The sequence below is a fragment of the Leopardus geoffroyi genome, chromosome D3 (assembly GCF_018350155.1).
Source record: "Leopardus geoffroyi isolate Oge1 chromosome D3, O.geoffroyi_Oge1_pat1.0, whole genome shotgun sequence".
NCBI lineage: Eukaryota > Metazoa > Chordata > Mammalia > Carnivora > Felidae > Leopardus > Leopardus geoffroyi.
The window spans coordinates 24,710,109-24,737,440 of record NC_059339.1 but is presented as its reverse complement, the minus strand read 5'-3'; the positions used below and the strand labels follow the sequence as shown (position 1 = coordinate 24,737,440).

Sequence of the window (27,332 nt, the reverse complement as noted above, 5' to 3'; positions counted from 1 at the left end):
TCTCCTGGTTCATGAGTTCAAGCCCTGCATCGGGCTCTCTACTGACACCCCAAGCCCATTTCATATCCCCTATCCCCCTCTTTCTCTGCCTCTCCCCTGCTTATGCATGCTCTCTCTCTCTCAAAAATAAATAAACATTAAGAAGAAAAAAATAAAACCCCACAGTTCCAGATTCCACACCACCCTAAGCCACTTTCCCCCCCATCCGCAGCCACACCCCAAGAGAGTCAACTTTGTTCAGAGGATGGTCCTTAGCCCCGCTCGTTCTCCAACCCACAGCCTGAGCTGCTCCCTGGCCTCCTGGCATCTGACCCCCTTCACTTTAGCTATTTGGACCTAATGCTCTGCACTCGGTTACCCCTCTCACTTTGCTGCTCAACTTCGATTCTGATTTGGCCTTGGCAGACAAGCCCTCCAGGATGTGCAAAGTCCTGACCGTCTTTCTATCTCCCTTAGCTGTGGCCCCTCTATGCATCGCATTGTCCAGCCCCACTTGCACACTGGCCCCCCACTCCCAAGTTATACCTCTCTGCCTTTACACAAGCCAGGCCCTCTGCTCAGTGTGTCTTTTCCCTGTTCATTGACCTGGTCTCAAAAGGAGGGTCCTAACAGTCACCCTGCCTATTTCGAAGGGCTACCGTAAAGATTAACTGCGGTGCTGTGTGTGAGGATGCCTGGATAGCTTATTCAAAGTACCACATAGAGAAAGGTGATATTATTATGGTGAGAGCTGATCCTTCATTCCATTCCAGGCTCCCACACACTCGCTTCTTCTTCTCTGCTTTTGTAGTCCCCAGGGGGAAAGGGTTTAAACCTCTGAAGCCTTTAGTTCTTTGAAACTGCTTCTCTCTTTCAGAGCTTCTTAGTCTTTCAATCCAATTTCTGAGCTCGCTTTCCCTAAGACACTAGTCTGTTATCTACTTTAGAAGTTAATGCACAAACATGAGGGCACAAAAAAAATAGAAAGCAACATGCTTTCAAGCAAGGACTGTTTAGAGTGTTTAGAAGGAAAATAATGCAGAAGCTTTGCTTGCATCATAAACAGAGATATAGAAGATTTGCCGGAACGAGGGTCCAAAGCGAGAGCAGGCAGAGGCAGGAGACCAGATGCTGCCACTCCCAGACACGTCAAGGATGCCTAGCTTCCTGCAGTTCCAGCATCAGTAGAGAGGGGGGATTTATATGTGTGTATGCAAATGTGTTCTTTTACCCTATTAAGTTATTAACTGGAACAGCAGGGATGATTTCTGTGCACATTGGAAAATCGGCCCCAAAGTGTTAGGCAGACTTAACACTGTGATTATAATAGATAATAAATTGTAATCCCAGGCAATGAGCACATTTAATAGATACGTTTTTCAAGGGGAAGTTCTGAGCATTCACAGACACGCAGCAGAGGCCAGGTTACTGACGAGGCCTCGACATCCAACCTCCAAGACCTTGTCAGTTCTGCCGAATACCTCCTCCACCCGAGTTCTGGGTTTGGGGAAACGGTCTGCAGAGCCGGACAGGCCTGAGAAGAGGCAGAGGGCAGGGGAGCGGGAAGAGGCGACTGTTCAGGCGCCGGTGAGGGAGATACATGCTGCCCCAGTGCGATGCAGCGCCCAGGCCCGGGAGAATTACCCCTGACCACACCCCAGCCCGGAGGGCAGACCGAAATGGTAAAGACATTCACTTGACAGCAAAGTAAAAGCTGTGTGGCAGAGGAGACAGGGAAGAGGCCAGGCATCTCCTCAGGTACTCCCCCCAGGTATTAACGGTGAGAGGGAACCTGAGGGGGTAACGCCTGGCTCAAGCATCTCTATCCCCAGGACACTTTCTCTAGCTCCTGGGTCTGTCCGCCAAAATGCTTTGTTCTCACAGCACCCGAGTTTCTTTTACCCTCGCTCTAGTCACACCATACGGACTCACTGACTTCTGCCTTTCAACGGGCTAACTGCTTCTTCAGGTCAGGAACCAGGCCCCCAGGGCCGGCACACAGCCCACACATAGTAGGCGCCCCACAGATATTTGTTGAATGAGACGAACAAAGGTTCAATGACTGGGTTGCAGCTGTGACTTCACTGTCTGTCGTAACAACAGATCGTATTTGGTCACAGCTGTCGCCGAACGACTCAGACACACAGGTGCACATGCACGAAGCGGGAACCCCAGCCGCTCTCACCGAGGCTGACGAGCACCCGCTGCAAGGCCTGGTAGGAGGAAGTCTGCAGGTCAAAGAGGGACAGTTTGTAGTCCGTGCTCAGCTGCGCCTCATGCCGGATTGTTTCAAACAAGGCCGATGCCCTGTAGAGCTGCAAGCAGGACACAGAGAACGTTAGTCACTCCCTGGAAACCACCGTCCAGCTGTCCACTGACCAGAGACAACTTCTGCACATGACTTGGTGCACAACGTAAAAACGATTTTTTAGAAGGTTTCAAAGGATGAATCTTTATTTCCAGTTAGGTCCTCGTGAACCTGAAAAGGCATCAATCAGATCACACCACATAAATTATAGTTTATGTGCTCAATTAGAATAGGGGATCTAAAAAACAAAGGTTATGGACGTACAGTGTGAAAGTTGTGGGGGAGGAAAAAACCCAGCTATGAATCTAGTCAAGTGCTGATTTGGATTAAAACAAACAAAAGGCCTCTCCCCTTGTCATCAAGCGGCCGTAATTTACCACCAAGGCCTCAGGGAGCCCAAGGACTGGAATGAGAACAAGTGGGGAGCAGGCAGGCTGGAAATGGCCGAGGCTGGGGGAAATGAGCTAAGGCAGCCACACTTTCAGGAGGAGGACAGCTTTTTGCTGGCAGTTCAGCCGAATCAAACACCACCCTCCACAACAGTGACCAGGGTCAGGTCTTCCCTGGACAAACACCTCCAGAGCCACACCCGATCACAGGGACACCCGCAGGACCAGATGCTTGACGCTCCTAAAAAGACACCATCCTGCTGGGGCGCCTGGGTGGTTCAGTCGGTTAAGCAGCTGGCTCTTGATTTCCGCTCAGGTCACAATCTCATGGTTCATGAAATCAAGCCCCACATCAGGCTCTGTACTGTCGGCATGGAGCCTGTCTGGGATTCTGTGTCTCCCTCTTTCTCTCTGCCCCTCTGCATGCACGTGCTCGTTCACTCTCTCTCTCAATAAATAAAAAACTTAAAAAAAAAAAAAAGACACTGTCCTGCTGCTTTAAGTGGTTTCTCCACCAATGAGACTACAAGACTTTTCTCTCTTTTTAATGTTTATTTCTTTTAGAGAGAGAGAGAGAGAGAGAGAGAGAGAGAGAGAGAGAGAAAGCAGGGGAGGAGCAGAGAGAGAGGGAGACACAGAATCCGAAGCAGGCTCCAGGCTCTGAGATGTCAGCACAGAGCCTGATGCAGGACTGGAGCTCATTAACTGCGAGATCATGACCTGAGCCAAAGTCGGACACTCAACTGACTGAGCCACCCAGGTGCCCCAAGACTTTTCTCTAATATTTATATGCTGGAAACAGCATAGAATTTTAAGTTCATGCAAATTTAAAAAATGGAAAGAATTTGGCTCAGGTCATGATCTCGCGGCTAGAGTTCGAGCCCTACGTCAGGCTCTGTGCTGGGAGCTCAGAGCCTTGAGCCTGCTTTGGATTCTGTGTCTCCCCAACTCTCTTTGCCCCTCCCCCACTCGTGGTTCCCCCCCTTCTAAAAAATAAACATTAAAAAAAATTTTTTTAATGGAAAGAATTCCAAGACTAAGAGACTTAGACTTAGTATCCCCAACTCTACCACTAATTAATTATGTGACTTTGGGCAAGACCTGGAGCCTCAGATTCTTTTCTATAAATGGGATGGTCGTCATTTTACCTCACAGGGTTATGTGAAGAATAAATTCAGTGAGTGACTGTACTTGAAAAATTGAAAATCGTTATAGCAGTATAAGTTTTAATTTTTAAAACAAGGAAATAATTAATTCTTTAAACTGCCTTTAATAGTTTAAAAAGTAAAGGGGTGCCTGGGTGGCTCAGTCGGTTAAGCGTCCGACTTCGGCTCAGGTCATGATCTCACGGTCTGTGAGTTCAAGCCCCACATCGGGCTCTGTGCTGATAGCTCGGATCCTGGAGCCTGCTTCGGATTCTGTGTCTCCCTCTCTCTTTGCCCCTCCCCCACTCATGCTCTGTCTCTCTCTGTCATAAATAAATAAACATAAAAAAATTAAAAAAATAGTTTAAAAAGTAAAGTAAAATACCATAACATTCTAGGATGCCAAGGCACAAATTCCTGAATTACTTCTGTCATAAAATGCATGTAATTTCATATTACGGTTTAATGAGGAACAGTAGCACATAATATAGGAATTCCAAAGAAATCATTGAGAAATCTATCATACAAGTGAGTAAGAATCTTCACTGTGGTTCAACACTTCTGGGCCGGAGATCCTATACATTGACCCAAGGGTAGAGGTTATAGCACCTTCCAGCAAATGTCATCACTACCAGGACAGTAATCCCAAGGTCTTCCGTGCTTCTGGAAACAAAATCCATCTGGGACAGGTGTTTCTCCACTCACCTGGTGTTGGGCTTCCTCCAGATTCCCACTAGCCCAAAGGGACAGACCAAGACCGTGGCGAATTTTGGCTTCATCTTCTCTTCGCCCCAGTTGCTCAGCTAACCTTAAACCTGAAATCAGAGAAATTTTAAGGACACATAAAAGACAATTCCACCCTGCCCAGGAGTCCTGGCAGGGCATTCTGCCTCAGGTGGGTATAAAGAATGCTAACAACACAGCTAAATAAATTGCAGGACAAAAGTACAATCAGCCAAGGCAGAGTAAGCATTCTCTTCAGATTCTGTGTTGGTAGCGACCTTTCCAGGACACTCCAAGATGCCCCGGCAAGAGCTCAGGTGATGGGTCTCAGCAGGAAACAGGTTTGCAGGGCAGGCAGAAACAGTGAAATGAGTGAACCTAACCTGGCCCCCTCCCAGATGTGAAATCCTCAGCTTTGCAAATGAAAACTCCTGGCCTATAAATTTATCTAACTTAATTCTTTGGCAGGCAAAGGCTTTTTCCTGACAGTTCCATAGTCAAGTGCAGAAGCCAAGCTAATACTTCTTCCTATCTCACGTACATAGCATCCAGTCAGTGTTTATGGGAGACACATCTGATGTTCTCCCCAAAGCAGAATGCTCACACAGTCTGACCCTGCCTTCTGTTACTGATGCTGCTGATGCATTTCATGTCCAATCTGTTTTTCCTTTAAGGCTGAGACTTTGATGTGCCCCAGCAGGGTTGCAGAACAAGTGCTATTCTGAGTTGAAAGCCTTAAATGAGACTGTCCTCATTCTAATGGCCTTCAGAGGGATACCTGCAGTTTGGGTCACTTACCTACAGCAAGCTTCTGGCTTCCAGGACACCAGCCACCTCCAGGGCTTTGTGGGAGCCAAATCTGAGGGCAACCATTTATTGTACTGGCCACTAAGTGGTTCTCAGGATGGCTTTGTCCTCATGATTTGGCCCTCTGTACGCAGGAGTTCCCTTGTGCAGAAGACACCATGAAGGCTCCCACGCTACAGCTATACACACAAAGGAAGGACTTCCTTTTTTGAATCTAATTTAGAGTGCATGGGAGCCTGCCTCTGAGCATGCTGGGCCCATGCAATTTCTGACTTTTGAAAAGGAACGGAGTCAGTTGAGATGATAATAGAAGTGATATTCAGGTTCCCGCTCATAAAATGTATGCATTTCAAAATGCACATAACTCAGAAAACTTAGAAGCACCACATTACGTTTAAATCATGTCACTGGGTAACAAAAATAATACTTGGAAATTATTCACATTTTAAAATACTTCCTAGAATAGGAACACAGATGGAAGAAGATGGTTCTTGGTGACAACCAGGGGAACACTGGTTGTTTTAATCTTCAACATGCTGACCATATTCATTCTTCAATATGACTATCCCTGCTAGATCTGGGTCTATGAGTCGGAAGTAAAATTCATTGAGGTAGCTAGCCTCCCTAGAAAGTTCTCTGTGAGCAAGGACTTTTTTCCCCACTGGATCTCCTCATGTCGGACACACTCCAGCCCAAAGTCAGGTTCAACAATGAAGAACTAAAAACCACTACTAGGCAGACATAGTACCTGTCCTGCCTGTTCCTATCTGCCTCTGCCTCTTAGGAATCTAACCCACCCGTCCAGCATCCCTGAAGTCTGGTTTGCTAGGAACTAGCTGCATGTAACTCTGCACAAGTCACTGAATCGCTCTAGGCTTCTTTCTTCATTTGCAAAAAGAGAGAAAGCTGGACAAGACCAGTGGCTTTAACCAGGGATGTCTATACAAATCACCTGGAGCACTTATACAGAAATCTCAGAGCAGGCCCCACCTGGGAGGTTCTGGTGCACTGGGCAAGGTGACACTGACTCACAGCCCTCTCCGAAAGCCAGAGAGGGAGACAGTGCCAAGGTGGTCTCTGACTGAACCGTTCCCCCAGTGCAAGATGTTGCAGACGTGACTCAGAGCTCTCAGAAAGGGCCTCCCAGGTGTCCGCACCTGTAACAGCTCATGAGAAGAGGCATCTAACTTGGCTCAGGGGACACACCAGGCTCTCTGGTGGAGCACATCCATGGAACAGACACCAGGGAGATGCCACAAAAAGAATTTAGATCTCTGCAAGACTTAAAATTACAAGAAACAATAAAAATGAAATTGAGAGTTTTCCATAAATATAGAATTATGTTACAAGGTCTTGGGCAAAAGCAGCTGCTTTATGGAAACAATATTTCAGGAAGTACAAAAGAACACAGCTGAGAGGTTGTCATATGCTGGGTCTGAATTTAATAGTTTTCCCAAATTCGACTGCAAATCGCCCCCAGTCTGTTGGAATTTTACCACAGTCAAGTTTCGGAAAACCAAAAGCCAACTCTCATATTTAATGCATTGAGGCAGAGCTGCCATTGAGTGGGAGCCAGAGAAGGTCTGGGAAGTGGCTCCCAGCCTCTCGGTAACCTCTCAGCCTGCAGGCCAGAGCAATCCCTGGTCTGCGCAGAGGATGACAGCAAACCGTCAGCTCCTGGCCCATTCTCCACTTTGTTCCTGCTTCCCTCGCTCCTGGCTTCCCAGCTGGGGCTCAGGAGTAAGGGGGAATATTTGACTGCTCCAGCCTCCCCAAGGAGGCTTGGGAGGTTAGAAACAACTCCACACAGGGTCTTGTGTAGTTCCCGGGCTTAGAAACCTTGGGCTGGGCCCCATTACACCCCAGACTGACTGTATGGTCAGGACCAAGCCACTGGACTCTCTCAGGTCATTTGGCTGTGAATGCGAATAAAGACACACCTCCCAAGGTTACTGTGAGAATTAAATCTGATTAAAGAGACTATATATGCGAAGAGCCCTAGAAACTATAAATGAGAGTTTTTACTTCAAGTCGGCAACTATTTTCCTTTGACTAGTGAGCCAAGAACATCGTATCTGCCATTTTTCCCGCCCAGGATGGGAAGATGTTATGTGCCCGTGTGAGGGGAAGTGCTTCCCCGAGTAGTAGCTGCGTGGAACCTGACAGCAGCAGAGGCGGGGGTGGGGGTTGGGAGTGGTGGAGGGGGAAGGGAAGGAGGAGGAAGAGAAGGCCGTGGCAGGGGCAATCACTTTCTGTCACTTGTGCCAGGCACAAGGCTGCCACAGCACCAGCTCAAGCACTGTGGACAATATACACTGGGAAGGAAGCCTGGCCAACTGCTGGAGTGACCCTCAGACTGGATTACATCTCAGCTGCCACATCAAAATTGACTTCTATACAGTTTTGTTACAGTTTATGTATTTTCTAGAAGGACAACAGGGCTTGCAACAGATGGGTCTTTTCCTAGGATTCAGGCCCTTAAATTTCACATGACTAAATCTTACACGATTCCTCTTGTATGGGAAAGTGTTGTTTGCTCTCAAGGGTAAGGGCTCTGAAGAGCAGAGAGGGCATCAGCTCCTTGGGCAGCTGGCTACCAGTGTTACACAACCCAGGTAACATGTTCTGGGCAACGGAACGCCTTTGTGCTGTTAAGGAACACCCGGGGGGGCACCGCGGTTTGGGGTTGAACTAATGATACGGCCTCTGAGCTCCTCACTCCAAGCAGAGGCGGTCACTCAAACTGTGTACCCTTCCTTCCGAGTAGACTCTGAACTCGATCTCAGAGTACACCGAGAGGCCACCGCAGACCTTTTCACTCACCTTCCTGTAAGTACATTACTGCCTGGGAATAGTTCTGCAAGGCATGATGGGTCCTCCCAAGGCTGCTATATGACACCGTCTTGGCCACCAGGTCGTTCATCTGTGCCGCGATGCTCAAGTGCTGTTCTTGATAGACCACAGCCCTCTCGAAGGTGCCCAGGGATTCGTATGTCAGGCCCAGGTTCCCGTAGGCTCGCCCCTGGCACGTGGGGTTATTGGTTTCCTCTGCTATCTGCAGGTCAAGCTGGTGGTACTGCAGGGCTGTATCATACTCCCCCATCTGCTGGTAAACGCCACCGAGGCCACAGGCCGCGTCACTTTCCAGCGCTCGATCTTTCATCTCTCTAGCAATGTTCAGTTGGCGTTCCAGGCAGGAAATGGCTTGTTCGTAATTCCCTAATTGGCTGTGCAGACTTCCTAGCTCTCCATAGGCCTGGGCTTTATTAAAGGCCTCCCCGAGCTCATGGGCGACCACGAGCCTCTTTTCAAAGCACACGAGGGCCTGCTGCAAGCTCCCCATTGCCCTGTGGGGATGTAGACAGAAAAGCAATGATATTATTTTGTGCAGGTGCAGACATGCTAAAGCCCCTGAGAAAATGAAAAGCATTTGTCACTGTCACTTACTATAGAAGCTCTTAACTCCTCTTCTAGCTAGAATCTATCATGTGCCCTTAGAGTGAGATACAGGGGAATTTCATAATCTGGAAAGCAATTCAAAAGTCATCTCTTAGTGACCTTCCCAAGAGCTTGAGATTCAATGGGATATACACCCCAGAGGAAACATAAAATATATTAATAGGCACAATGATAGCAAGTGAACTGTTTGGTTCTTTGGGCCTCCCAATTTCCACTACCGCTTAGACTATGTTTTTGAAATCACTTTACAATGGCTATAAATCTTTCACCCTGAGCTCCTCAGAGCACTCTGTGGGTGATGATTTAGTTTGACCCTTGCCCTTCCTCCACTCCAGGAGCCCTAATCCCCTGCTGATCTGGAAGGGCCGTAAATTCTGCAGACACAGACACCTTCTTGGGTTCCCCACATTCAGAAGGAAAGCATCACCTTGGCCAACAGTGTGTCTTTTTTGTGCTGCTAAGAGATGACATGATAAGGCTGGGAAGAGCATGGATGTTGGCGGCAGACCAAGCCAGTTGTGTGGGGCACATGAATTCCTTTCCCCGAGCCTCCGTTTCTGGATGATAGTAAATCCCACATCCCAAAGCAGATCATAGTAAGTGTAGAGTAATACAGGACTGCCATAAATATTAAGCAAGATATCACTGCGAGGTGCCTGGCATGATGATGATAGCATATGTTTACTCACTCCTGCCATCCTCAGATGACTTTCCCTAAAAGCAATAAAGTGGGAGTCCTAGTAATTGGTGGGGATAGATGTTATGTTAATAAACACAAATTCGTATAATGTGAGAGGCCTTCGGTAAACGTCAGTTGAATGGATGCATTCACCTTTCCTGTTCCCATTATCCCTTTTATCCTGCTCACTATGAATGCAGTCAAAAAAGCACTGCATTTTGGGTCAGACAGCCCTGGGTTCGACTCCGGGTTGTCCTTTCTAAGCTGTGCAATCTTGGACGTTGACCCAACCTCTCTGGGCCTTAGTTTCTTCCTCCATAAGGGTAATAACATCCCTGCTACATTCACAAAATTATCGGAGGAGCCAAATAAGACACGTATGAAAATGCTTTGTAGTTAACAAGCTGTCATGCAGACTTAAGTTGCCATTACTGCCACAGATGCTCTTTGTGCGTGTCATCGACCACATTCGTCCCCTGTCATTTTTACCTGTGTCCATTTCCTAGCCCCCGGTAAGCCTTGGCTTGGTCTTGCATGCGATTAAGACTCTGGGCAACAGACAGATACTGCTCGTAGTACTTGATAGCTTCCTCATAGTCACCCAGGGCCTCGTAGCAATCTCCCAGGTTGCCGTAGGCCCGGCCCCTGTCGAGCACAGACTCATTTCCACTTAGCTGCTGCAGCATGGCCAGCTGCTGCTCGAAGTAGCCGATGGCTTCTTCCATCACATTCATGTTCATCTTTGTGATGCCCATGTTGCCATAGACCTGGGCTTCCAGACTGGGGTCCTTCAGCTTCTGCCCTAGATCCAGCTGCTCTTCGTAACACTTGAACGCCATTGTGTATTTCCCCAGGGCCATGTAGACAGCAGCCAGGTGCCCGTGAGCTCTGCACTCCCCCGGCAAATCGCTCAGCTCCTGATAGACCTCTAGTTCCTGCGTGTGATAACCCAAGGCCTTGTCGTGTTTCTGGATCATGCGGTACGCCGTGCCCAGTGCTGCATACGCACTGGCTTCCAGTCTTCTGTCCTTTACATGGTGAGCTAAGCCCAGCTGCTGCTCATAGAATTTTATTGCACCGTTTATATCTTTTTTACAGATGAATATATCACCCAGGTTCCCTAGGGCTCGAAATTTAGCCTGGGAATTATTCAGGGACTGGGCGAGGGACAGTAGGTACTTTTGACACTCTTCAGCTTTGCTGAAGTTCAGCAGAGCCTTGAAGGCTAGGCCCAAGTTGCAGTAAGCTTTCGCCTGGCTCAATTTGTCGTGAAGGTCTTTGGCCAGCGCCAGATCCTGCTCATAGTACTTTACCGCCTCCTGGTAATTTCCAAGGCAGTAATGGGCATAGCCGAGATTGTGGCAGACCTTCCCTTCTCCTTCCATGTCTTGAAGGTCGGGAGTGAGACGCAGGTACTGTTCATAATAGGGGGCGGCCTGGACATACTCCCCCCGAGAGCAGTGGAAGTTGCCCAGGTTGCTGAGGGCCCGGGCCTCGCTCTGGATGTCACGAAGCTCCCGAGCAATGTTCAGGTGGTTCTGATAATGTTGCAGGGCCCGGTCATGGGCACCCAGGGCCTGGTAAGCCACAGCCAGGTTCCCGTGTGTGGATGCCTGGGAGGCACGGTCATTCACTTCCATGGAGATCTGCAGCTCCTGCCGGTGGTACTTGACAGCCTGGTCGTACATGCCCAGAGCACTGTAGGCATTACCCATGTTCCCATAGGCACGGCCCTGGGCAGCGTAGTCACTCAGCTCCTGGGCGATGCACAGGTGGGTCTTGTGGAGTTTCAGTGCAGTATCATAATCTCCTTTCATCTGGTGTATGATTCCTGAGAAAGAGAATAAAGGAATAGAAAGAGGTTAGAATAACTGATGAGCAATTTGGGGAAAAAAATGTCATTCGCAACTCAATTTATACTCAAATACAATCCAGATGAATTAGAGAATTTAAAGTAACAGAAGGTAGCATTAAATATTTATCAGCTCTCCAGAGGGGAGATAGCTTTCTAAGCTTTGAAGCAACAGGAAAACAAAACCAAAAACAAAAAAACAAACAAAAAGGACACATTTGATTACAAAATTAAGAAGTTCTGTACTGAAATAAATATCTAAAATTTAAAGCCAAACACAATGCTGGAATATATGTGAAACGTACATGACAAAACCCAATAGCTATTGTGTATAAAGATTTCACTTGGTTTGATTAAAAAAAAAATCAAAACCCTAATTTACTGAAACAGGCAAAGAATAGTAAGTGTGAGCAGACAACTCACATATAAGAAATACAAAGAGTAACCACAGGGGAAAATGCTAATTTCTTTTAATAATCAAAGAAATGCAAAATAAAGCCATCCTGCAATACCATTTTCCTTCAACTTAATTAGCAAACAAAAAACTTAGGAACCACCCTATACTGAGGAGATTGCCCCGAAATTGGTAAACACATCACTGGCTGGACATCAAGGAGAAGAGACCGTACAGGAGCGCGATGACAAGAGCCACAAACACGGTCCTGCTCAGACCCCGCAATCCTACTCCGGGGAATATATTCACAGGAAATCACTTGACAAATGCAAAAGCTATTCACATAACAATCTTCACTACAGCATTTATAGATTAGTGGGAAATCAGAAACATCTGAAACAGCCAACACTGGGGGGCTGTGGAAGTACATTTTGGTGTATCAACTCGACAGAGGATTATAAAGTCATTAAAAGATAATTATGAAGTCTATGTAGAAAAACGGGGGGAAAAGGTTCTTCCGCTAATAAGTGGAAAAAGCAGAAAACAATGCCACACGCTCCCTGTGACAACATCTAGGAAAATAAATGTGCGCACATAGACAGGACCTTGAGGGGATTATGCAAAAATGGAAACTGTCGCCTTGTGAGGTGATGGCATTTGAATGATTTTTTTGTTCCAAAATTTCTTGTAATTCTGTCTATAGCTTTTACAGTCGATAATAACAGCACTTTAAACAACCCTCATAAACTATGCTATAGCTGCTAAGCTATTGTTTCTACAAGCAGTTCAAAATGGGATAGATCATCAATATAAAAAATATAAAGTAGTTCCAAAGGAGGGATATCATCAAAGTAACTTGGCAGGCACCTTTAAGCAGAGCCTGGTTCATCCCAGTGGGGCCTGGGGTGAGGTGGGGGGGGGGGGCACTGGAAAAGATGGAGAGAATCTAGTACACAAACAGGTTTCTCCTTGCCCTTGGCTTTGAACACACTCTTCCATGACTTAGTGTGTGACTTTTTCACACACCTAAACCTGCAGAAGTACAAAAACACAAAAACACCAAGCTGGGTCCTTGTTAAACGTCTGAACTGAAAATAGACACGCCGAGAAAGAAAGTTGTCAAAATGCAGCCCCCACAATTTGCTTATCTCTGTGACACATTTCATTCACTCGCTCACGCGCTGGGCCGGGATTTACCGCGTGCTAAGCCTTGTGGTAGGCAGAGGGGGCAGACAGTGAAACCAGACACAAGGTTGCCCTCAGAGAGCACACAGGGTGTATAAGGGGGACAGTCAGGAAACAAATAATGTCAGCACACATCAGAAACGCTGAGGCGAGGTGGAGAGAGAGGAGCGCATGAGGGCTGCCCTTCTGGCCAATGTCCTCTCCTGCCTGGGGTAGAGGTCTGCCCCTCCATAGGAGTTGTGTCTACCTCTGGGCCCAGCCTGCTCTTTGATGTTAACTAGACTCAGGATACTGGATAAATCATTTAGCCTCTCTGAGCTTTTCATAGTTCATCTATAAAGTGAGGAAAATAATAATCTCGATGCCAATCTTAGAGGCCAGTGGTAAGGATCAGATGAAATAATGTATGTGCAAGGGCACTATAAACTGCAGACTGAAATTCAAATATTAGTAACTGAAATTAGGCTGAAAATAGGCTTCCTGGAAAGGAAATCCTCAAGGTGGTAGAGATTAAACAAATTATGGTTAATTAGTCTGTGCATTTTCTTATGAGTGTAAAATATTTCCCAATTTAAAAATAACCCAATCTATCCCCCAAACCAAGAGCACATTGCATATAATGTATGTTAGCTAACTTGACAATAAATTTTATTAGGAAAAAAAAAACTCGGTAAATCATGGTCTTCTATATAATGGAATAACATAGTGCCATTAAAGATGGTGAAGGGGGGGTGGTGCCTGGGTGGCTTATCAGTTAAGTGTCTGACTTCAGCTCAGGTCATGATCTTGAAGTTTGTGGGCTTGAGCCCTGTGTTGGGTTCCATACTGACAGCTCAGAGCCTGGACCCTGCGTTGGATTCTGTGTTTCCCTCTCTCTCTGCCCCTCCCCCATTCGTTCTCTCTCTCTCTCTCTCTCAAAAGTAAACATTAAAAAAATTTTTTTTAATGATGAAGTAGGAAAAAAACCTTTTGAGTTTGCCCTAGAACAAATGAAACCTAATTTTAAAAAAAAAATGGTGGGGCACCTGGGTGGCTCTCCTTGTCTGTCTGACTCTTGATTTTGGCTCAGGTCATGATCTCAGGGTTGTGGGATCAAGCCCCATGGTGGGCTCTTCCCTGAGCGTGGAGCCTGCTTAAGATTCTCATTCTCTCTCTCTCTGCCCCTCTCCCCCATTCACTCTCTCTAAAATAAAATTTAAAAGAAAATGGTGGGGGGCGCCTGGGTGGCGCAGTCGGTTAAGCGTCCGACTTCAGCCAGGTCACGATCTCGCGGTCCGTGAGTTCGAGCCCCGCGTCGGGCTCTGGGCTGATGGCTCAGAGCCTGGAGCCTGTTTCCGATTCTGTGTCTCCCTCTCTCTCTGCCCTTCCCCCGTTCATGCTCTGCCTCTCTCTGTCCCAAAAATAAATAAACGTTGGAAAAAAAAAATTTAAAAAAAAAAAAAAAAAAAAAAAAAAAAAAAAAAAAAGAAAATGGTGAAGTAGAAGATTATATAACAACATGGAAAAATTACAATGTTAATGGAATATATGGCCACAAAACAGTACATTTTAATAAAAACATTAATGTGTACATGCATGCTTACATTTGTATGTACACATACAGCATAGAATTTATTTAAATGTTAACAGTAATAATCTGGGTGGTGAAACTGCAGGTATTTTTTCATTTTGCTTACCTGTATTTTAAGTGTTTTTTTTTTTCCTATGATGAATGCATAACACTTGGCTTAAAAATTACTGAAAGTATTTTTAAAGCTCTGATCCATCGAGCAAAGTAATACTCCTGGGGATTGGGTCAGGTCATTCCCTGGGTTGGAGATGTCACCGGTATCCTTGCTGGAAGGATCAGGTTTTTCAGAACCTGTCTCAAGGTTAGAAACTCTAAGCTAACCAAGAGGCAATACCTTAGCATCACCTAGAACCCCATTAGTGGTGAAAAATTCTTAGTGACAAACATTTCAGTTCCAAAGACCTGAATTTGGCCTGTATCCCCAAACTGCCTTTACGTAAAAAGAAAATTTTTTAGATTTCAAATTGCTGGGAATTCTTCAAGGATATGAATCATTTGCTCCCTCTGTCCTCAGCTTCTGCGTTTCTGAAACGAGAGTGAAAATAACTGCCCAGACAAGAGTCCGTGGGTGGGAACAGAGTCAGAGCTGGGGAGGGCAGCAGGGGTGCCCACATTTCCCTCTGAGCACTTGCTCCCACAGCAAAGCCTTTGCATTGATCCCTCCCCTCCCCCACAGCTTTTAGATTTCTTTGCAATGGTTTTTAAAGCCAATATGATCATTAGTTGGTTTCCAAGATGATGTTAAGATGTTAAGCCATGTGCGCCCTTCAGAGAAGGCAATGGAGGCAGTGGAGGAAGCTTGAGTGTTTTGCATGCTCCCTGCCACCAAGGACACAGGTCTCCCTTGCTAGTCCCCCCATACACCATCCTCCAGGAAACTGGCTAAGTGTCTGGAAGGCACATGACCATGGAAAAGGCACAGAACTTGAAGTCAGCAGTTGTGTTTTAAAGCACAGTGGGAATGGCTCCCATCTTATTTGGCTGGGTACCTTTGAAATAGTCAACTGATGTCTCTGAACCAACCTTCCTTCCCCTTCCTTCCTTCCTTCCTTCCTTCCTTCCTTCCTCCCTCCCTCCCTCCCTCCCTCCCTTCCTTTCCCTTTCTTTCCTAACTAAAAACTTTTTGGTATTTTTGTTTTCTTATTTAGGTCAGGTTACACCATCTCAGAGAAATGGTATGAGAATCATAAGAGTGTGTATCAATAAGCTTTGTGACCTGCAGTGTGCTGTCTGAACGCAGTACCAGCGGTATTTAGACAGAGACAGAAAGGAAAGGAATTCTCTGTTTCCTCGCATGGCCTCAAGAGTCTGGCCTAGTTAATAGGGAGCAGTTGGGATGATAATGGCTACCCAGGGTTCAATGAGTTGTGAAAGAAACTGCCTGCTGGTGATGGCAAAATGATCTGACCCCCAGCCAGCTCGCCTGCGCACTCCCCTTCCTCCTCCCCTTCTTCCTCGTCTGCCACTTCCAAGGCTCTATAGAGAATCATCGGAAGATTCTCAAAAACAGACTTCTGGACATGGGTGAGGGTAAGAGGCGATGGGCCTGGCTGAAATGGGAACTTTATCATCTTGCCCTGTGTTTCTACTGTCGCAGCCTCTGCCAGCCTGGAGAATTCTGAACAGAACATTACACACTCTTGGCAGCCGTTCTCTTTGTTGAGGCAACATAAAAGCGGCCCTGAGAACTGCCAGCAGAGTGACTGCACATGCTGAGGAGATAATCTGCAGATCCTCCTTCCCTTTCGAGACCACAGCTTGATTTTCCAGGGCCGTCACTCAGATGAAGACTTACAGAGAGCCTGTCAGCAGGGGTGTGCTAGGTGACAACGTGCTGCAGGGGAGGGGGATTAAATGAAGATTAGTGGGGCAGAAGATCCTCACAAAGCCGCGTTCCTACAAGGGCGTGTGGAGAAAGGACACATGCGTATGGATTTATACATCACCACGGTAGGCCTCTGCCTTGGCATCAGAAATGGTCACTGCCTGGGATTAAGAATACCTACTTCAAAAGCTGTTGGGAGGGCCCAGGAGACGATGCTTAAGACAAGCCAGCACAAGGGCCTGGGATATAGTAAATGCTCAATACAGTCTGCTTTGTATGATTAGCCATGACCAGCTAAGACCAAGGGGTATGGGATGAGCTAAGCAGAATTTCTACTGCAGTTAGAACATTTAGCGTTTCAGCAGTGACTTCCATCTGGCTGCCTTTTCTCTTGTGAATTCTCTGGAAGCAGGGCTTCAGCCTGCCTCCACAAACAATGGAGGTGCTCTTCTCACTTACTGAAAATATGATTGCTCTACTTATGAATAGTATGTGATCCAAGTGGGGCTTTAAGAGCTCATCTGTTCTCTCCCACCGCTTTCCAGCGGGGTGGGATCTGTCACAGCCTAGCTAAAGCCCCAGCTATTCTCAAGGGAAATGGTGAGCTGGGGGAGCCGGAAGAGGCTCTCCCTCAGGCTGACGTTATGAGTGACGTGACCCAGGCCCAGTGACAGGAAGTGAGGCCATGGCAGAGTGGAGGGAGGGACTCTAGGCGCACGGGCCCTCAGCTGTACCAGCCCATCTGCTTCCAAACAGGAGGCATAAAGGAACTGTTATCAGTCTCCTGGAGTGGGGGGGGGGGGGGGGGGGGGGGGAGGGGTAGATGGGACAGCAGCTGTGCTGAGAAGTTCTCCTCTGTTAGAAATACATCTAGAGGGGCGCCTGGGTGGCGCAGTCGGTTAAGCGTCCGACTTCAGCCAGGTCACGATCTCGCGGTCCGTGAGTTCGAGCCCCGCGTCGGGCTCTGGGCTGATGGCTCAGAGCCTGGAGCCTGCTTCCGATTCTGTGTCTCCCTCTCTCTCTGCCCCTCCCCCGTTCATGCTCTGTCTCTCTCTGTCCCAAAAATAAATAAACGTTGAAAAAAAAAATTAAAAAAAAAAAAAAAAAGAAATACATCTAGAAGTATTCACAGATGAAACGACATAGTGGCTGTGGTATGCTTTAAAAACACTCCAGGAGGGGAGAGAAGTGAGCACGTGTGGGTGGGTGGGTGTGGGTGCATTTATGAAAATAGATGAAAGCAGATTAGCAAAATGGTGATAACTGGGTTATGGGTACATGGGGGTTCATTATACCATCCCCTCTACCGTGTGTGGGAGTGTGTGTGGGGGTGTGACAAGTTCCATAACAGAAAGATAAACCAAATAATCAAGACGTTCAGAGAGATCCGTGCTGGCACATCCTTCTGTAGTTCCTTTTGGGTCAGGAAACTTCCCCATAGCTAAGTCCTGATGTGGATATTCAAGTTCATTTTTTCTGTCTTTGGGACCTCGCGAGAGAAAGAAATCAGCTGGTCACCAGCGTGTATGGGTATACCAGCCTCCATATCCCTTCTCTGGGCTGAGAGGACTGAGAAAACACAGTGCCTTGTCCTGCCGCTGTGATTTATTTATGCTCACAATATTGAGTTTTACCTTGAATTTCAAAAGATCGGCACCCATTATTCCAGCTCATTTGGCTCCCTGAATCCTCTCCCTCTCAAGCCTCCACACAGAGTTTTCCCACAGTGTACCTAAAATGTCCCCAGGCTTGGAGTGGGGAGGAGGGGACAGAGCTGCCTAGTAAACAGATGGCTGGAACCGAAGGCATGAGAGCAAAGTGCTCTGTGTTGGAAATGCAACCAACTGGATGTTTTATCTCATTTTCGGGTTACTATTTATGAGCCTGGAGACCAGCCCATTATTTTTGCCATTGGAGGACAGCAAAGGTACAGAAATCTTTACATGCACTTAATTTCAAAATTAACTTCTCATGTGATTTTAGCCACAAGCATGTTCCTGGTAGGTAAGCTCTTCTGAAAACCAGTGCCTGGCCCTCTACTTGATAATCTCCTTCATGCTTCAAAACAAACCTTTGAGGTCACTATTGTGGTCTCAGAGAAGTTTCAAGAACTCACTTGGGCCTGTAGAGCTCCAAGTGACAGGCCTGATACTGGGACCTAGGTTCTTCTGACTCAGGAGTCTGTGTTCTCTCACCCTCTGCCCTTCTGGAATGAAGCTGGAATGCCTTCCAGTGAAAGGCGGTCGTGATTTTGTACCCACTCGTTCTACATTAATGTTAGGATTCTGTTGTGGCAAACCAATCTTGTGGCAGCCATAAAAGAACAAATTGCTGGTCTGGCTAAATCCATATCTAAAACAGAGAGGTGTACATCAGAGAACAGGAAATCCTAAGAGGTGTAGGAATGCAGGAGGAGTAGGCAGATGTAATTACTCGTGGGGGCGTCACCTCTGGAGAACTCTTGGGCCACCACGAGTCTCTTCCACCATCATTTATCTTAATTACATCTGTCTACCTTTTCTATGCAGCCCACCAGGCTCTTCCTGTTCCTCCAAAGGGTAAGTGAAGTTAAGGGCCTGTTATCTTCTTTTGCTTCAGCAGCAATTGGGGATGTCTTCTGTGACACTGAGTTCAGTGGCACTTCTGTCCCAGGTGCCAACAGCCCTCCCCTTCTGTTTCAGTTCTGAGGAGCCCACTATAATAAGGTTGAGGAAATCCCTCATACGCCACCTCTCCCTCCCACAGACAGACTCCACTGAAAACTGTCTTTTTCTAACCCCACTTTCCTGAGGTATAATTGACAAAACTGTATATATTTAAAGGATAGAATGTGATGATTTGATACACGTATTCACTGTGAAATGATTACCACAATCAAGTTAATTAACACATCCATCACCTTTTTTTGCAGTGTGAATACATAAAGATCTATTATTCTCTTAGCTACAATAGGTATGACTAACTACAGCCACCGCCCTGTACGTTAGATCCTCAGAATTCATTCATCTGACAACCAAACTTGCAGGAAATACAATGCTGCTGAAAGAGAAACAGAGAGGCCCTATTTGCTCAACCCCTGGCCCCCAAGGCTCTCCTCAGGCTGAACAGAGGCACAGTTTAGTTCCTCTGTCACCCCCTCTTGCCACCATCCCAAAGGCGTGTGCTGAATGACAGTGACAAGAAGCCAGCCCGGAGTGCACTGGAGCCCACACTTATTTCACTGCCTTCATACATGGCCCCACTTCCTACTTCCCTCAGAGAGTTAAAACCAAGACTGCAGGTGAACAGCTCGGAAATTCTCGGGGCCTGTACGGCTGTAAATCCTGAGGCAGTGGGGAAGATTAATTGTACCATGAAGTAGGGGAAGTAATAATTAAACCTATTAAAAAGGAGGTGGCTGGAGAGGGGTGCTCCGGAGATGGATGATGAGGTAGGAAGTGCTAGGCACAGTCATCCCTAACGGCTGTGGCCTGGCCACTGTGAGAGAACTTGGTAGGAAGCCCGGAGCAGAGTGAAAAATACGCTGGGCCTGCCTGGCGCAGCCCCGCCATTAGTCACTGTTTGGAGAAGGCAAAGTGTGCCTGGTTTTCATTCTGAATCACAATAAGAGGAGGGAAGCACCCTCATAAGTTAACAATGCAGAGAATGTTACAGGGAGTTCGTTTCAATACGAAACAAACATTTCTTTTGTTTCAAGGTCTGGGGTTCAATCACTGAAATGCAGAGATAACTGGTTCTGCTTCTCCCTTGAGCTGAGCCATAGAAAACTGGGCCAGTCCCACCTCCCGGGAGCACCTGCAGAGTCCCTCTGGCCTACAGAGTAGAGGGCACACCAGTGACAATGGCATTTACAGACTTTACGTGGACCCGGTATCAACCCAGCCGTTCCTGCCCCATGCTCCTTCTGTATGGTACACCAGCCAAAGCAGCAGCCCCACTGGCCCTTTGGCTCAGTCCCACCCTACCTGGTATGCCTGACTTTCCCATCGCATTTGCTTGGTTTGAACTGCCTTTCTCCCCTCATCTGTGGTAGACTCTATAATGTTCCCTCCTCTGGTTCTCTTCTACACCCAGATGTATATTTCCTACTCAGAAGAACTCAGGCATGGCCAAGGGACTTGTTTTGCCCAATGGGATGTGAGTGGAAGCGATGTGTTCCTTCCAGACAGAAGCACTTAAGAGCTGGAGTACAATATTCCGTGCTCTCTCTTCCCCTGCCTGCCTGACTGCCGAAGCTACGCGTTCCAGATGGCGCTGCTGCTATTGGAAGATGGAGCCGTGGCAGGCCCGGATTCGTGAGGAGTATCCGAGTGTTACGTGAACCTGTGGTAGCCTGGGTGTGAACAGAATACTCTGTTGTTTTGGACCACTGAGATTTGTGGGCTGTTGTTACTGCACCAGACCCTAGCACATCCTCATGGACGTACCATCCAATATCAACCCTCCAAGCCCTTGTCATAACCTACAGTTTCAAACTATCCGTGTCAGGGGAAAGACACCTACTAACAGAAGTTTCCTGAAGGGATTCTGAGTCATCCATTCCTCTGGATGTCCTGAACTCTAGCCCTGAATCAAGCGAGACCACTGAAATCTATAACTTGAACAAATGACCGTGAACCCACACTGAACAGGCTTCAGTGAATTGAGGTTTAATCTTAACACCCTAGGCTTAGTTGATTTTTTCTTCAAATTTGTTATTAGAAAAAGCACACTGAAATCTATTATAATCTTTGCTGCTAAAATTTTAGCTATACTATAATTTTGTTACCATAATCCCATATATAAAAATGTCTCGAGAAATTTCTTTTAGAATTCAGCTTTCCTGGGGCGCCTGGGTGGCTCAGTCGGTTGGGTGGCCGACTTCGGCTCAGGTCATGATCTCGCGGTCTGTGAGTTCGAGTCCCGCGTCGGGCTCTGTGCTGACAGCTCAGAGCCGGGAGCCTGTTTCGGATTCTGTGTCTCCCTCTCTCTGACCCTCCCCCATTCATGCTCTGTCTCTCTCTCTATCTCAAAAATAAATAAACGTTAAAAAAAAACATTTAAAAAAAGAATTCAGCTTTCCTGAGGAATTCTATGCTCCCATCTTTTGGGTTCATAAGAATTATGTGTTTCTCGGGGCGCCTGGGTGGCGCAGTCGGTTAAGCGTCCGACTTCAGCCAGGTCACGATCTCGCGGTCCGTGAGTTCGAGCCCCGCGTCAGGCTCTGGGCTGATGGCTCAGAGCCTGGAGCCTGTTTCCGATTCTGTGTCTCCCTCTCTCTCTGCCCCTCCCCCGTTCATGCTCTGTCTCTCTGTCCCAAAAATAAATAAAGGTTGAAAAAAAAAATTTATAAGAATTATGTGTTTCTCTTTTTGCTTTGGCCACAAGAAAGTTCTCACTTAGATATGAAATTCTAATAATAACAATCATGTTAGCCTGTAGAGACTAACACTGTCTCGTGCCCTTAGGAAAGTAACTACTTTTCCTGGCCTCCTGTTTTCACCTCTCTCAGATGATGATTATGAAGATCAAATAAAACAGTGAATGCCAAGGTGTAATACTCCATTTTCTAGGGGCTGATATTATTTCAAACAGCTTCAGTTACCCCCGTCCTCGATATTACAAATAACAAAATCAAAATATGCCACTCCCTACACCATTATTTTACTGTAGAGTGTAATTCGCTCTAAGTCTTAGATGCCATCTTATTTCCAAAGCAAGCACACCAAAGGGAAGTTGATAACAGCTTCTCTCATCCAAGAAGAACACAAAGTTATGGGCTCTTGAGAATATTATAGCCAAGCTCTGCATGTGACATGAGAATGGGGCCCATTTCCTTAAGAGTCTCAGTCTGTGCATATAGGAGAGGAGACTCCTCCCACCCCCAAGGACATTTGAAAATGAGATGGGGCATTTTTGGTTGTCACAATATCTGGGAGCCCACACTGTCGGGTTGGGGGTGGGGCCAGAGGGACCAGACAGCCTGCACCATGTGGGAGAAGTCCTGCACAATAAAGAACATCACACCCTCAAATGTCAATACACCACAGTGAGCAACACTGGATACTCTGAGGTGATTTTATACCCTGGCACTAATTAATAATCTGAAAGAAAAACAAAAAACAAAAAAAGACAACTTCTGTCCTGTCATCCAGCTGAAGTTGTTAAAATAAATCATCAAAATTAATTATTTGGGAAGTATTTTGGCTGGCATCCAATAATTTAAGCAAAACACTGAGAAACTAGGAACCTTAATTCTAAAATCTGGCTTACTGGCTGAATCTTAATGTTAAAATCTGGCTTACTGACTGACTGCCTTCACCAGTTTCTTACCCATGAAATATAATTCACTAGGAAGATAAATTAAAAGATACCTACAGGGGTGCCTGGCTGCCTGAGTCAGAAGAGTGTGTTGACTCCTGATCTCAGAGTCATGAGTTCAAGCCCCACATTGGGTGTAGAGATATTTAAATAAAAACATTAAAAATTAAAAAAAAAAAGACACCTATAATGGGGCTTCTTTCCAATTTCATTATGATAACTAGTAAGGGAGAGGGGAACCTTCCTAAATCATAAAAATAGTAGTAGCACTAATAATAGTGACAATAATACACAAAATTCTCCTTTGTGAGCTGATTCAATTCCTGACACCAAGAACCAACTGTGTGGGCTCCCAAAGATGCATTTCCAGCTCGGACTTCTCTCTGAAATGTTAGTCTCCTAAATCTACCTGTCTACTGGATGGACCTCAAGTAACCTAAAACTCAATGTTTCCAAAGCTGTTTGTTGAATTGTTGAGCAGAATCCAATGAAACACTTCATGGCACTTGTCAGTTTTCAAAGTCCTTGGGCCTCCATTAACTTCTTTGACTCTAGAACAAAGGCAGGGTTGGGGGGGGAGGGGTTCTGCTTTCGAAGACACTCACAAAAGCCACAGGGCCGCTAAGTTACAGAGCTAGGACCTGAACCCAGGCTCAATGCCTCCCCCTCCCCCCGCCCAGCACCTTCCCCCTGAATTATTTTGCCCCTCTGAGAGTCTGAGGCAGCAAGTGCTGCAGAATTCAGCTGTGCAATCTGGGGTGAGGACAAAGCCCATCCCCCAGGAATGCGCCATTCCGTCGGCCCAGAGAGGACAAGAAGATGGCACAGTGTGCCCAGACCAACAGGGAGCCCTGGAAACAGACAGGGAAAGGGAGGAGCAGCAGAAGAGCTGGCCAAAAGAACAGCCCTTCAAAAATGATTTCACTTTGCAAATTCAATTGCAAAGACAGATGGATTTTCCAGCCAGGCTGGAGAGCAAATTATAAAATCTGCTTTCCCAAGGCAATCGGGTCTGAAAAGCTTCATTTTAAAAATTCACACTGGATAGAAAACTCAAACTCTATGATTGTGTGAAGTGTTCTAGCTAGATTAAGCATAATGCTATCAAAACAAGTGATTCATATATTCTGCTCATTTTTCTATTAGTACATGGGCTTTTGGTGAGGGCAATTTCAAAAACATGGAAAAGAGCAAGATGGGATTAAAACTGTGAATCCATTTACTGCTTTCAGTTTTCCTTCTCTTTCTGCTTAATTGAGAGGGATTTACTTAGGAAATTAGAGGCTCCTGAGGCTGGCTCACTCATGCATAGCACAGAGATGATATTTAAACATGTACTAGAAAGCTCTTGTGAACTGCTTTAAATCTGAAGTCCCATTTACCTCCTTTATTCAAGTTGTAGACTCACGAGATAAGGGGAACCTGTAGAAACCACCGGAACTCGGGCTTCCCAGAACATCTGTTAGTTCTTGACATATCTCAACCTCGCTACGTTAGGAAGGGGTGGATCCTTGTCTGTCCATCTGGCCAGATCAGTCAGCTGTCCATCTACACTCTTACCTCTGGCCAACCACTTCTTCCACCTACATATAAATAAAAGAACCACCTAACCTCTTCTCCTCTGATTATATACAGGAACATTAATGCAGAATACAATTAGTGTCAAGAGCCAGAGCAGACAATTTTAAAGCTTCTGTGGCTTTCTTTTTGTCCTTTTGGTGTGCATATTTTTACATTACTGGGATTCCATAATGATCAAAATTGAACATAATAATCTCAAGTATATTTTTTCAATTATACAAATAATACATGTCAAAAAAAGGCTTCCAGAAGACAGCAAAGTTTGGCTCAGCCAACACTCATTTTCAACTTCCTGCTTCCCCTAGCTGTCCCTGGCTGTGGGGCTGGAAAGCTTTCCCAGTCTCCCTTGCAGTTAGGGAGACACTATCACGGTCAGTAGACAAAATTAGGAGTGTCCTGGCATTTTAGAAAAGCAATCGCTTCTCTGAAATAAGTAAAAGGATACTGAAGCAATTGGCTCAGCATCTCTTGCTTCTGCTGACTTGAACAAGTCATGATGCCTGGAACTTCAGCAGCCACCATGTGACCATGAAGCATAAGGTACTAGCCTGAGTAAAAGGCCAAAAGAATTAGTTGCAGAGTAATAGCCCCTGTTATTCTTACCCTCTGAACCAATGTCAGATACCTCACACTGTGTTGTGAGAAAAATAAGCCCCTGTTGGCTTCAGGCATTTAAATAAGATTTCCTATTTCTTAGCCAAGGGATTACTGTTACCATATTCAATGTCAGAAATATGAAATAGAGAAGAGCTCTCTCCTACTTGGTGACTGTCTGAAATAATCATTGCTAACATTCTAGTATGGTTCCTGACAATCTGTTTTGGTGTTGGTTTCCATTGTTTTGGTTATATTATCAAGATCATATTACATGTGCTGATTTTTAAAGATAATGAAAACAAAGCCAGGTCCTTCCTTAAAGGAAGATAGTAATAAAAAGAATTTTGATGACAGGTATCTGCCAACAGGTCTTTGTTTAAAATTAGGTCATTTGACGGGGCGCCAGGGTGGCTCAGTTGGTTAAGCGTCCAACTTCGGCTCAGGTCATGATCTCCCGCTCCATGAGTTCCAGCCCCGTGTCGGGCTCTGTGCTGACAGCTTAGAGCCTGGAGCCTGCTTCAGATCCTGTGTCTCCCTCTCTCTCTGGCCCTCCCCCGTTCATGCTCTCTCTCTGTCTCAAAAACAAATAAACGTTAAAAAAAAATTTTTTTTTAAATAAAATTAGGTCATTTGATATGAATTTAAAGGATGTAGACAATCATCATTTCTCATTTCTTGATAATGAAAATGACCATTTCTCTAAGCTCTGCTTTGTAGAATAAAAGAATGCTTTCAGTTCAGTAACCCTTCCGACAGTGTTTTGACAATGTAAAAGTAACTATGCTTTTTTTTTTTTTTACTTAAGAGAGAGAGAGAATGCGAGTGAGCATGAGCAGGGGAGAGGAGCGTGGCAGGGGGAAGAGAGATAAGGAGAGGGAGAGAGGGAGGGAGGGAGGGGGAGAGAGAGAGAGAGAGAGAGAGAGAGAGAGCAAGAGAGAATCCCAAACAGGCTTCATGCTCAGTGCAGAGCTTGATCTCATGAACCATGTGGTCATGACCTGAGCCAAAATCAAGAGTTGGATGCTCAACCAGGTGCTGGGCCAGAAGTATATCAATTATGGCTTTCAGGGATATCATACTGTACAAGAGACTCCATTCGAGACCTGAGGTGAAGGATGTGGCAAAAGAAACACATTTTCTGGTATCGGTCAAGGAGCCAAAGAAGGGCAGTTGACAGGAACGTGGCAGGTTCAAACTTCTCTTGGTAGACATCAACCAACTACAATGTGGCAGCAAGATGGGAAAAAGAAGACCCTCAAGTCCTATGCTAATATCTCCTAATTCTTGTCTTTGTCTCTGTATTCTAGCAGAGCTAGAATATTCCACTTCACTGATTAGGTTTCCCACATATCCGTTATGCCCAGTTCCACCTTTATTATGGGTTTTATATGGCTAGGTTCCTTGCAATTCTTCCTTCTTTTTTTAAAAAAACGTTTATTTATTTATTTTGAGGGGGGAAGGGCAGGGAAAGAGGTAGGTAGAGAATCCCAAGCAGGCTCCACACTGTCAGCACAGAGCCTGATGCAGGGGCTTGATCCCACAAATTGTGAGATCATGACCAAAGCGGAAACCAAGTCAGAGGTGTAACCGACTGAGCTACCCAGGAACCCCTGCAATTCTTCCTTCTATAATCCGTCTTCTTTCCCAGCTGGTCCTTGTCCCCCATATCAACCTGTGTTCTCCTTATGATTTCCTATCCTGTTTTGTGTCTTTCTGCATCTACCAAGGATGCCAAACTGGTATAAACTTTTCTCTTAGTTCCTACAGTAGACAATTTTTAAAGCTCTACTTACCTTCTGAAAATCAAGGTTGCCTCTGTCTTATTCTTTAGAAATTTTTCATTTATCTCTCTTTTTTTTTTTCTGTCTGACCTTCAAATAAGGCAAGCTGTATCTAATATTTACTCGTAAATAAAGTACGTGGTTTGTGCTCCAATGGGATTTGGCCCCATTCTCCATGTGCTTGGGCGCTGGCCAAATCCTGGTCTCGGATCTATAGTTAGATGACAGAAGGATGATAAATACAGTGTCTAGAGCAATCCTGGTATATAGTAATAGCCACTTAAATAGCTAAAATTATTGAGAACTTACTATGTGCCGGGCACCATTCTAAGTATTTTATATGTGTTGATGTAATTTTCACAAGAGCATATGAGTTAAGTACTATAATTATCCTCACATTCCAGATGAGTCAGAGAGGTTAAGGAATTTTTGCTCAAGGTCATACAATGAGAAAGTAACAAGCTGGGATTTGAACTCGGGCAGTCTGATTCTAAAGTCCAAGCTCTTTTTTCTTTTAAGTTTATTTATTTATTTTGAGTGGGGAGAGGGCAGCGAGAGAGGGAGAGAGAATCCCAAGCAGGCTCCACACTGTCAGCAAGGAGCCTGAACCGTGAGAGCATGACCTGAGCCGAAATCAAGAGCTGGCTGCTTAACAAACTGAGCCATCCAGGCATCCCTAAAATTCAAGCTCTTAACCATTATATTTGATAGCATTTAATGGTACCAGGGCAATAAACCAATGCTTCTGTGGGCAGGAT

The 27,332-nt window shown here is 45.9% G+C and overlaps 1 protein-coding gene across 5 annotated transcripts in view; it reads right to left on the bottom strand.

The window, feature by feature from the left end:
• The window catches only part of TTC28 (tetratricopeptide repeat domain 28), a 638,834-nt gene that overhangs the window by 105,766 nt on the left and 505,736 nt on the right, over window positions 1–27,332 (bottom strand). For all 5 annotated transcript variants that reach the window (XM_045459312.1, XM_045459313.1, XM_045459314.1 and 2 more), the window contains 4 exons: window positions 9,979–11,320; window positions 8,175–8,698; window positions 4,527–4,636; window positions 2,165–2,294 (listed from right to left, as the gene is read on the bottom strand). In XM_045459312.1, coding sequence (XP_045315268.1) covers window positions 2,165–2,294; window positions 4,527–4,636; window positions 8,175–8,698; window positions 9,979–11,320 — 2,106 coding nt within the window. The remainder of the gene's footprint in view (window positions 1–2,164; window positions 2,295–4,526; window positions 4,637–8,174; window positions 8,699–9,978; window positions 11,321–27,332) is intronic.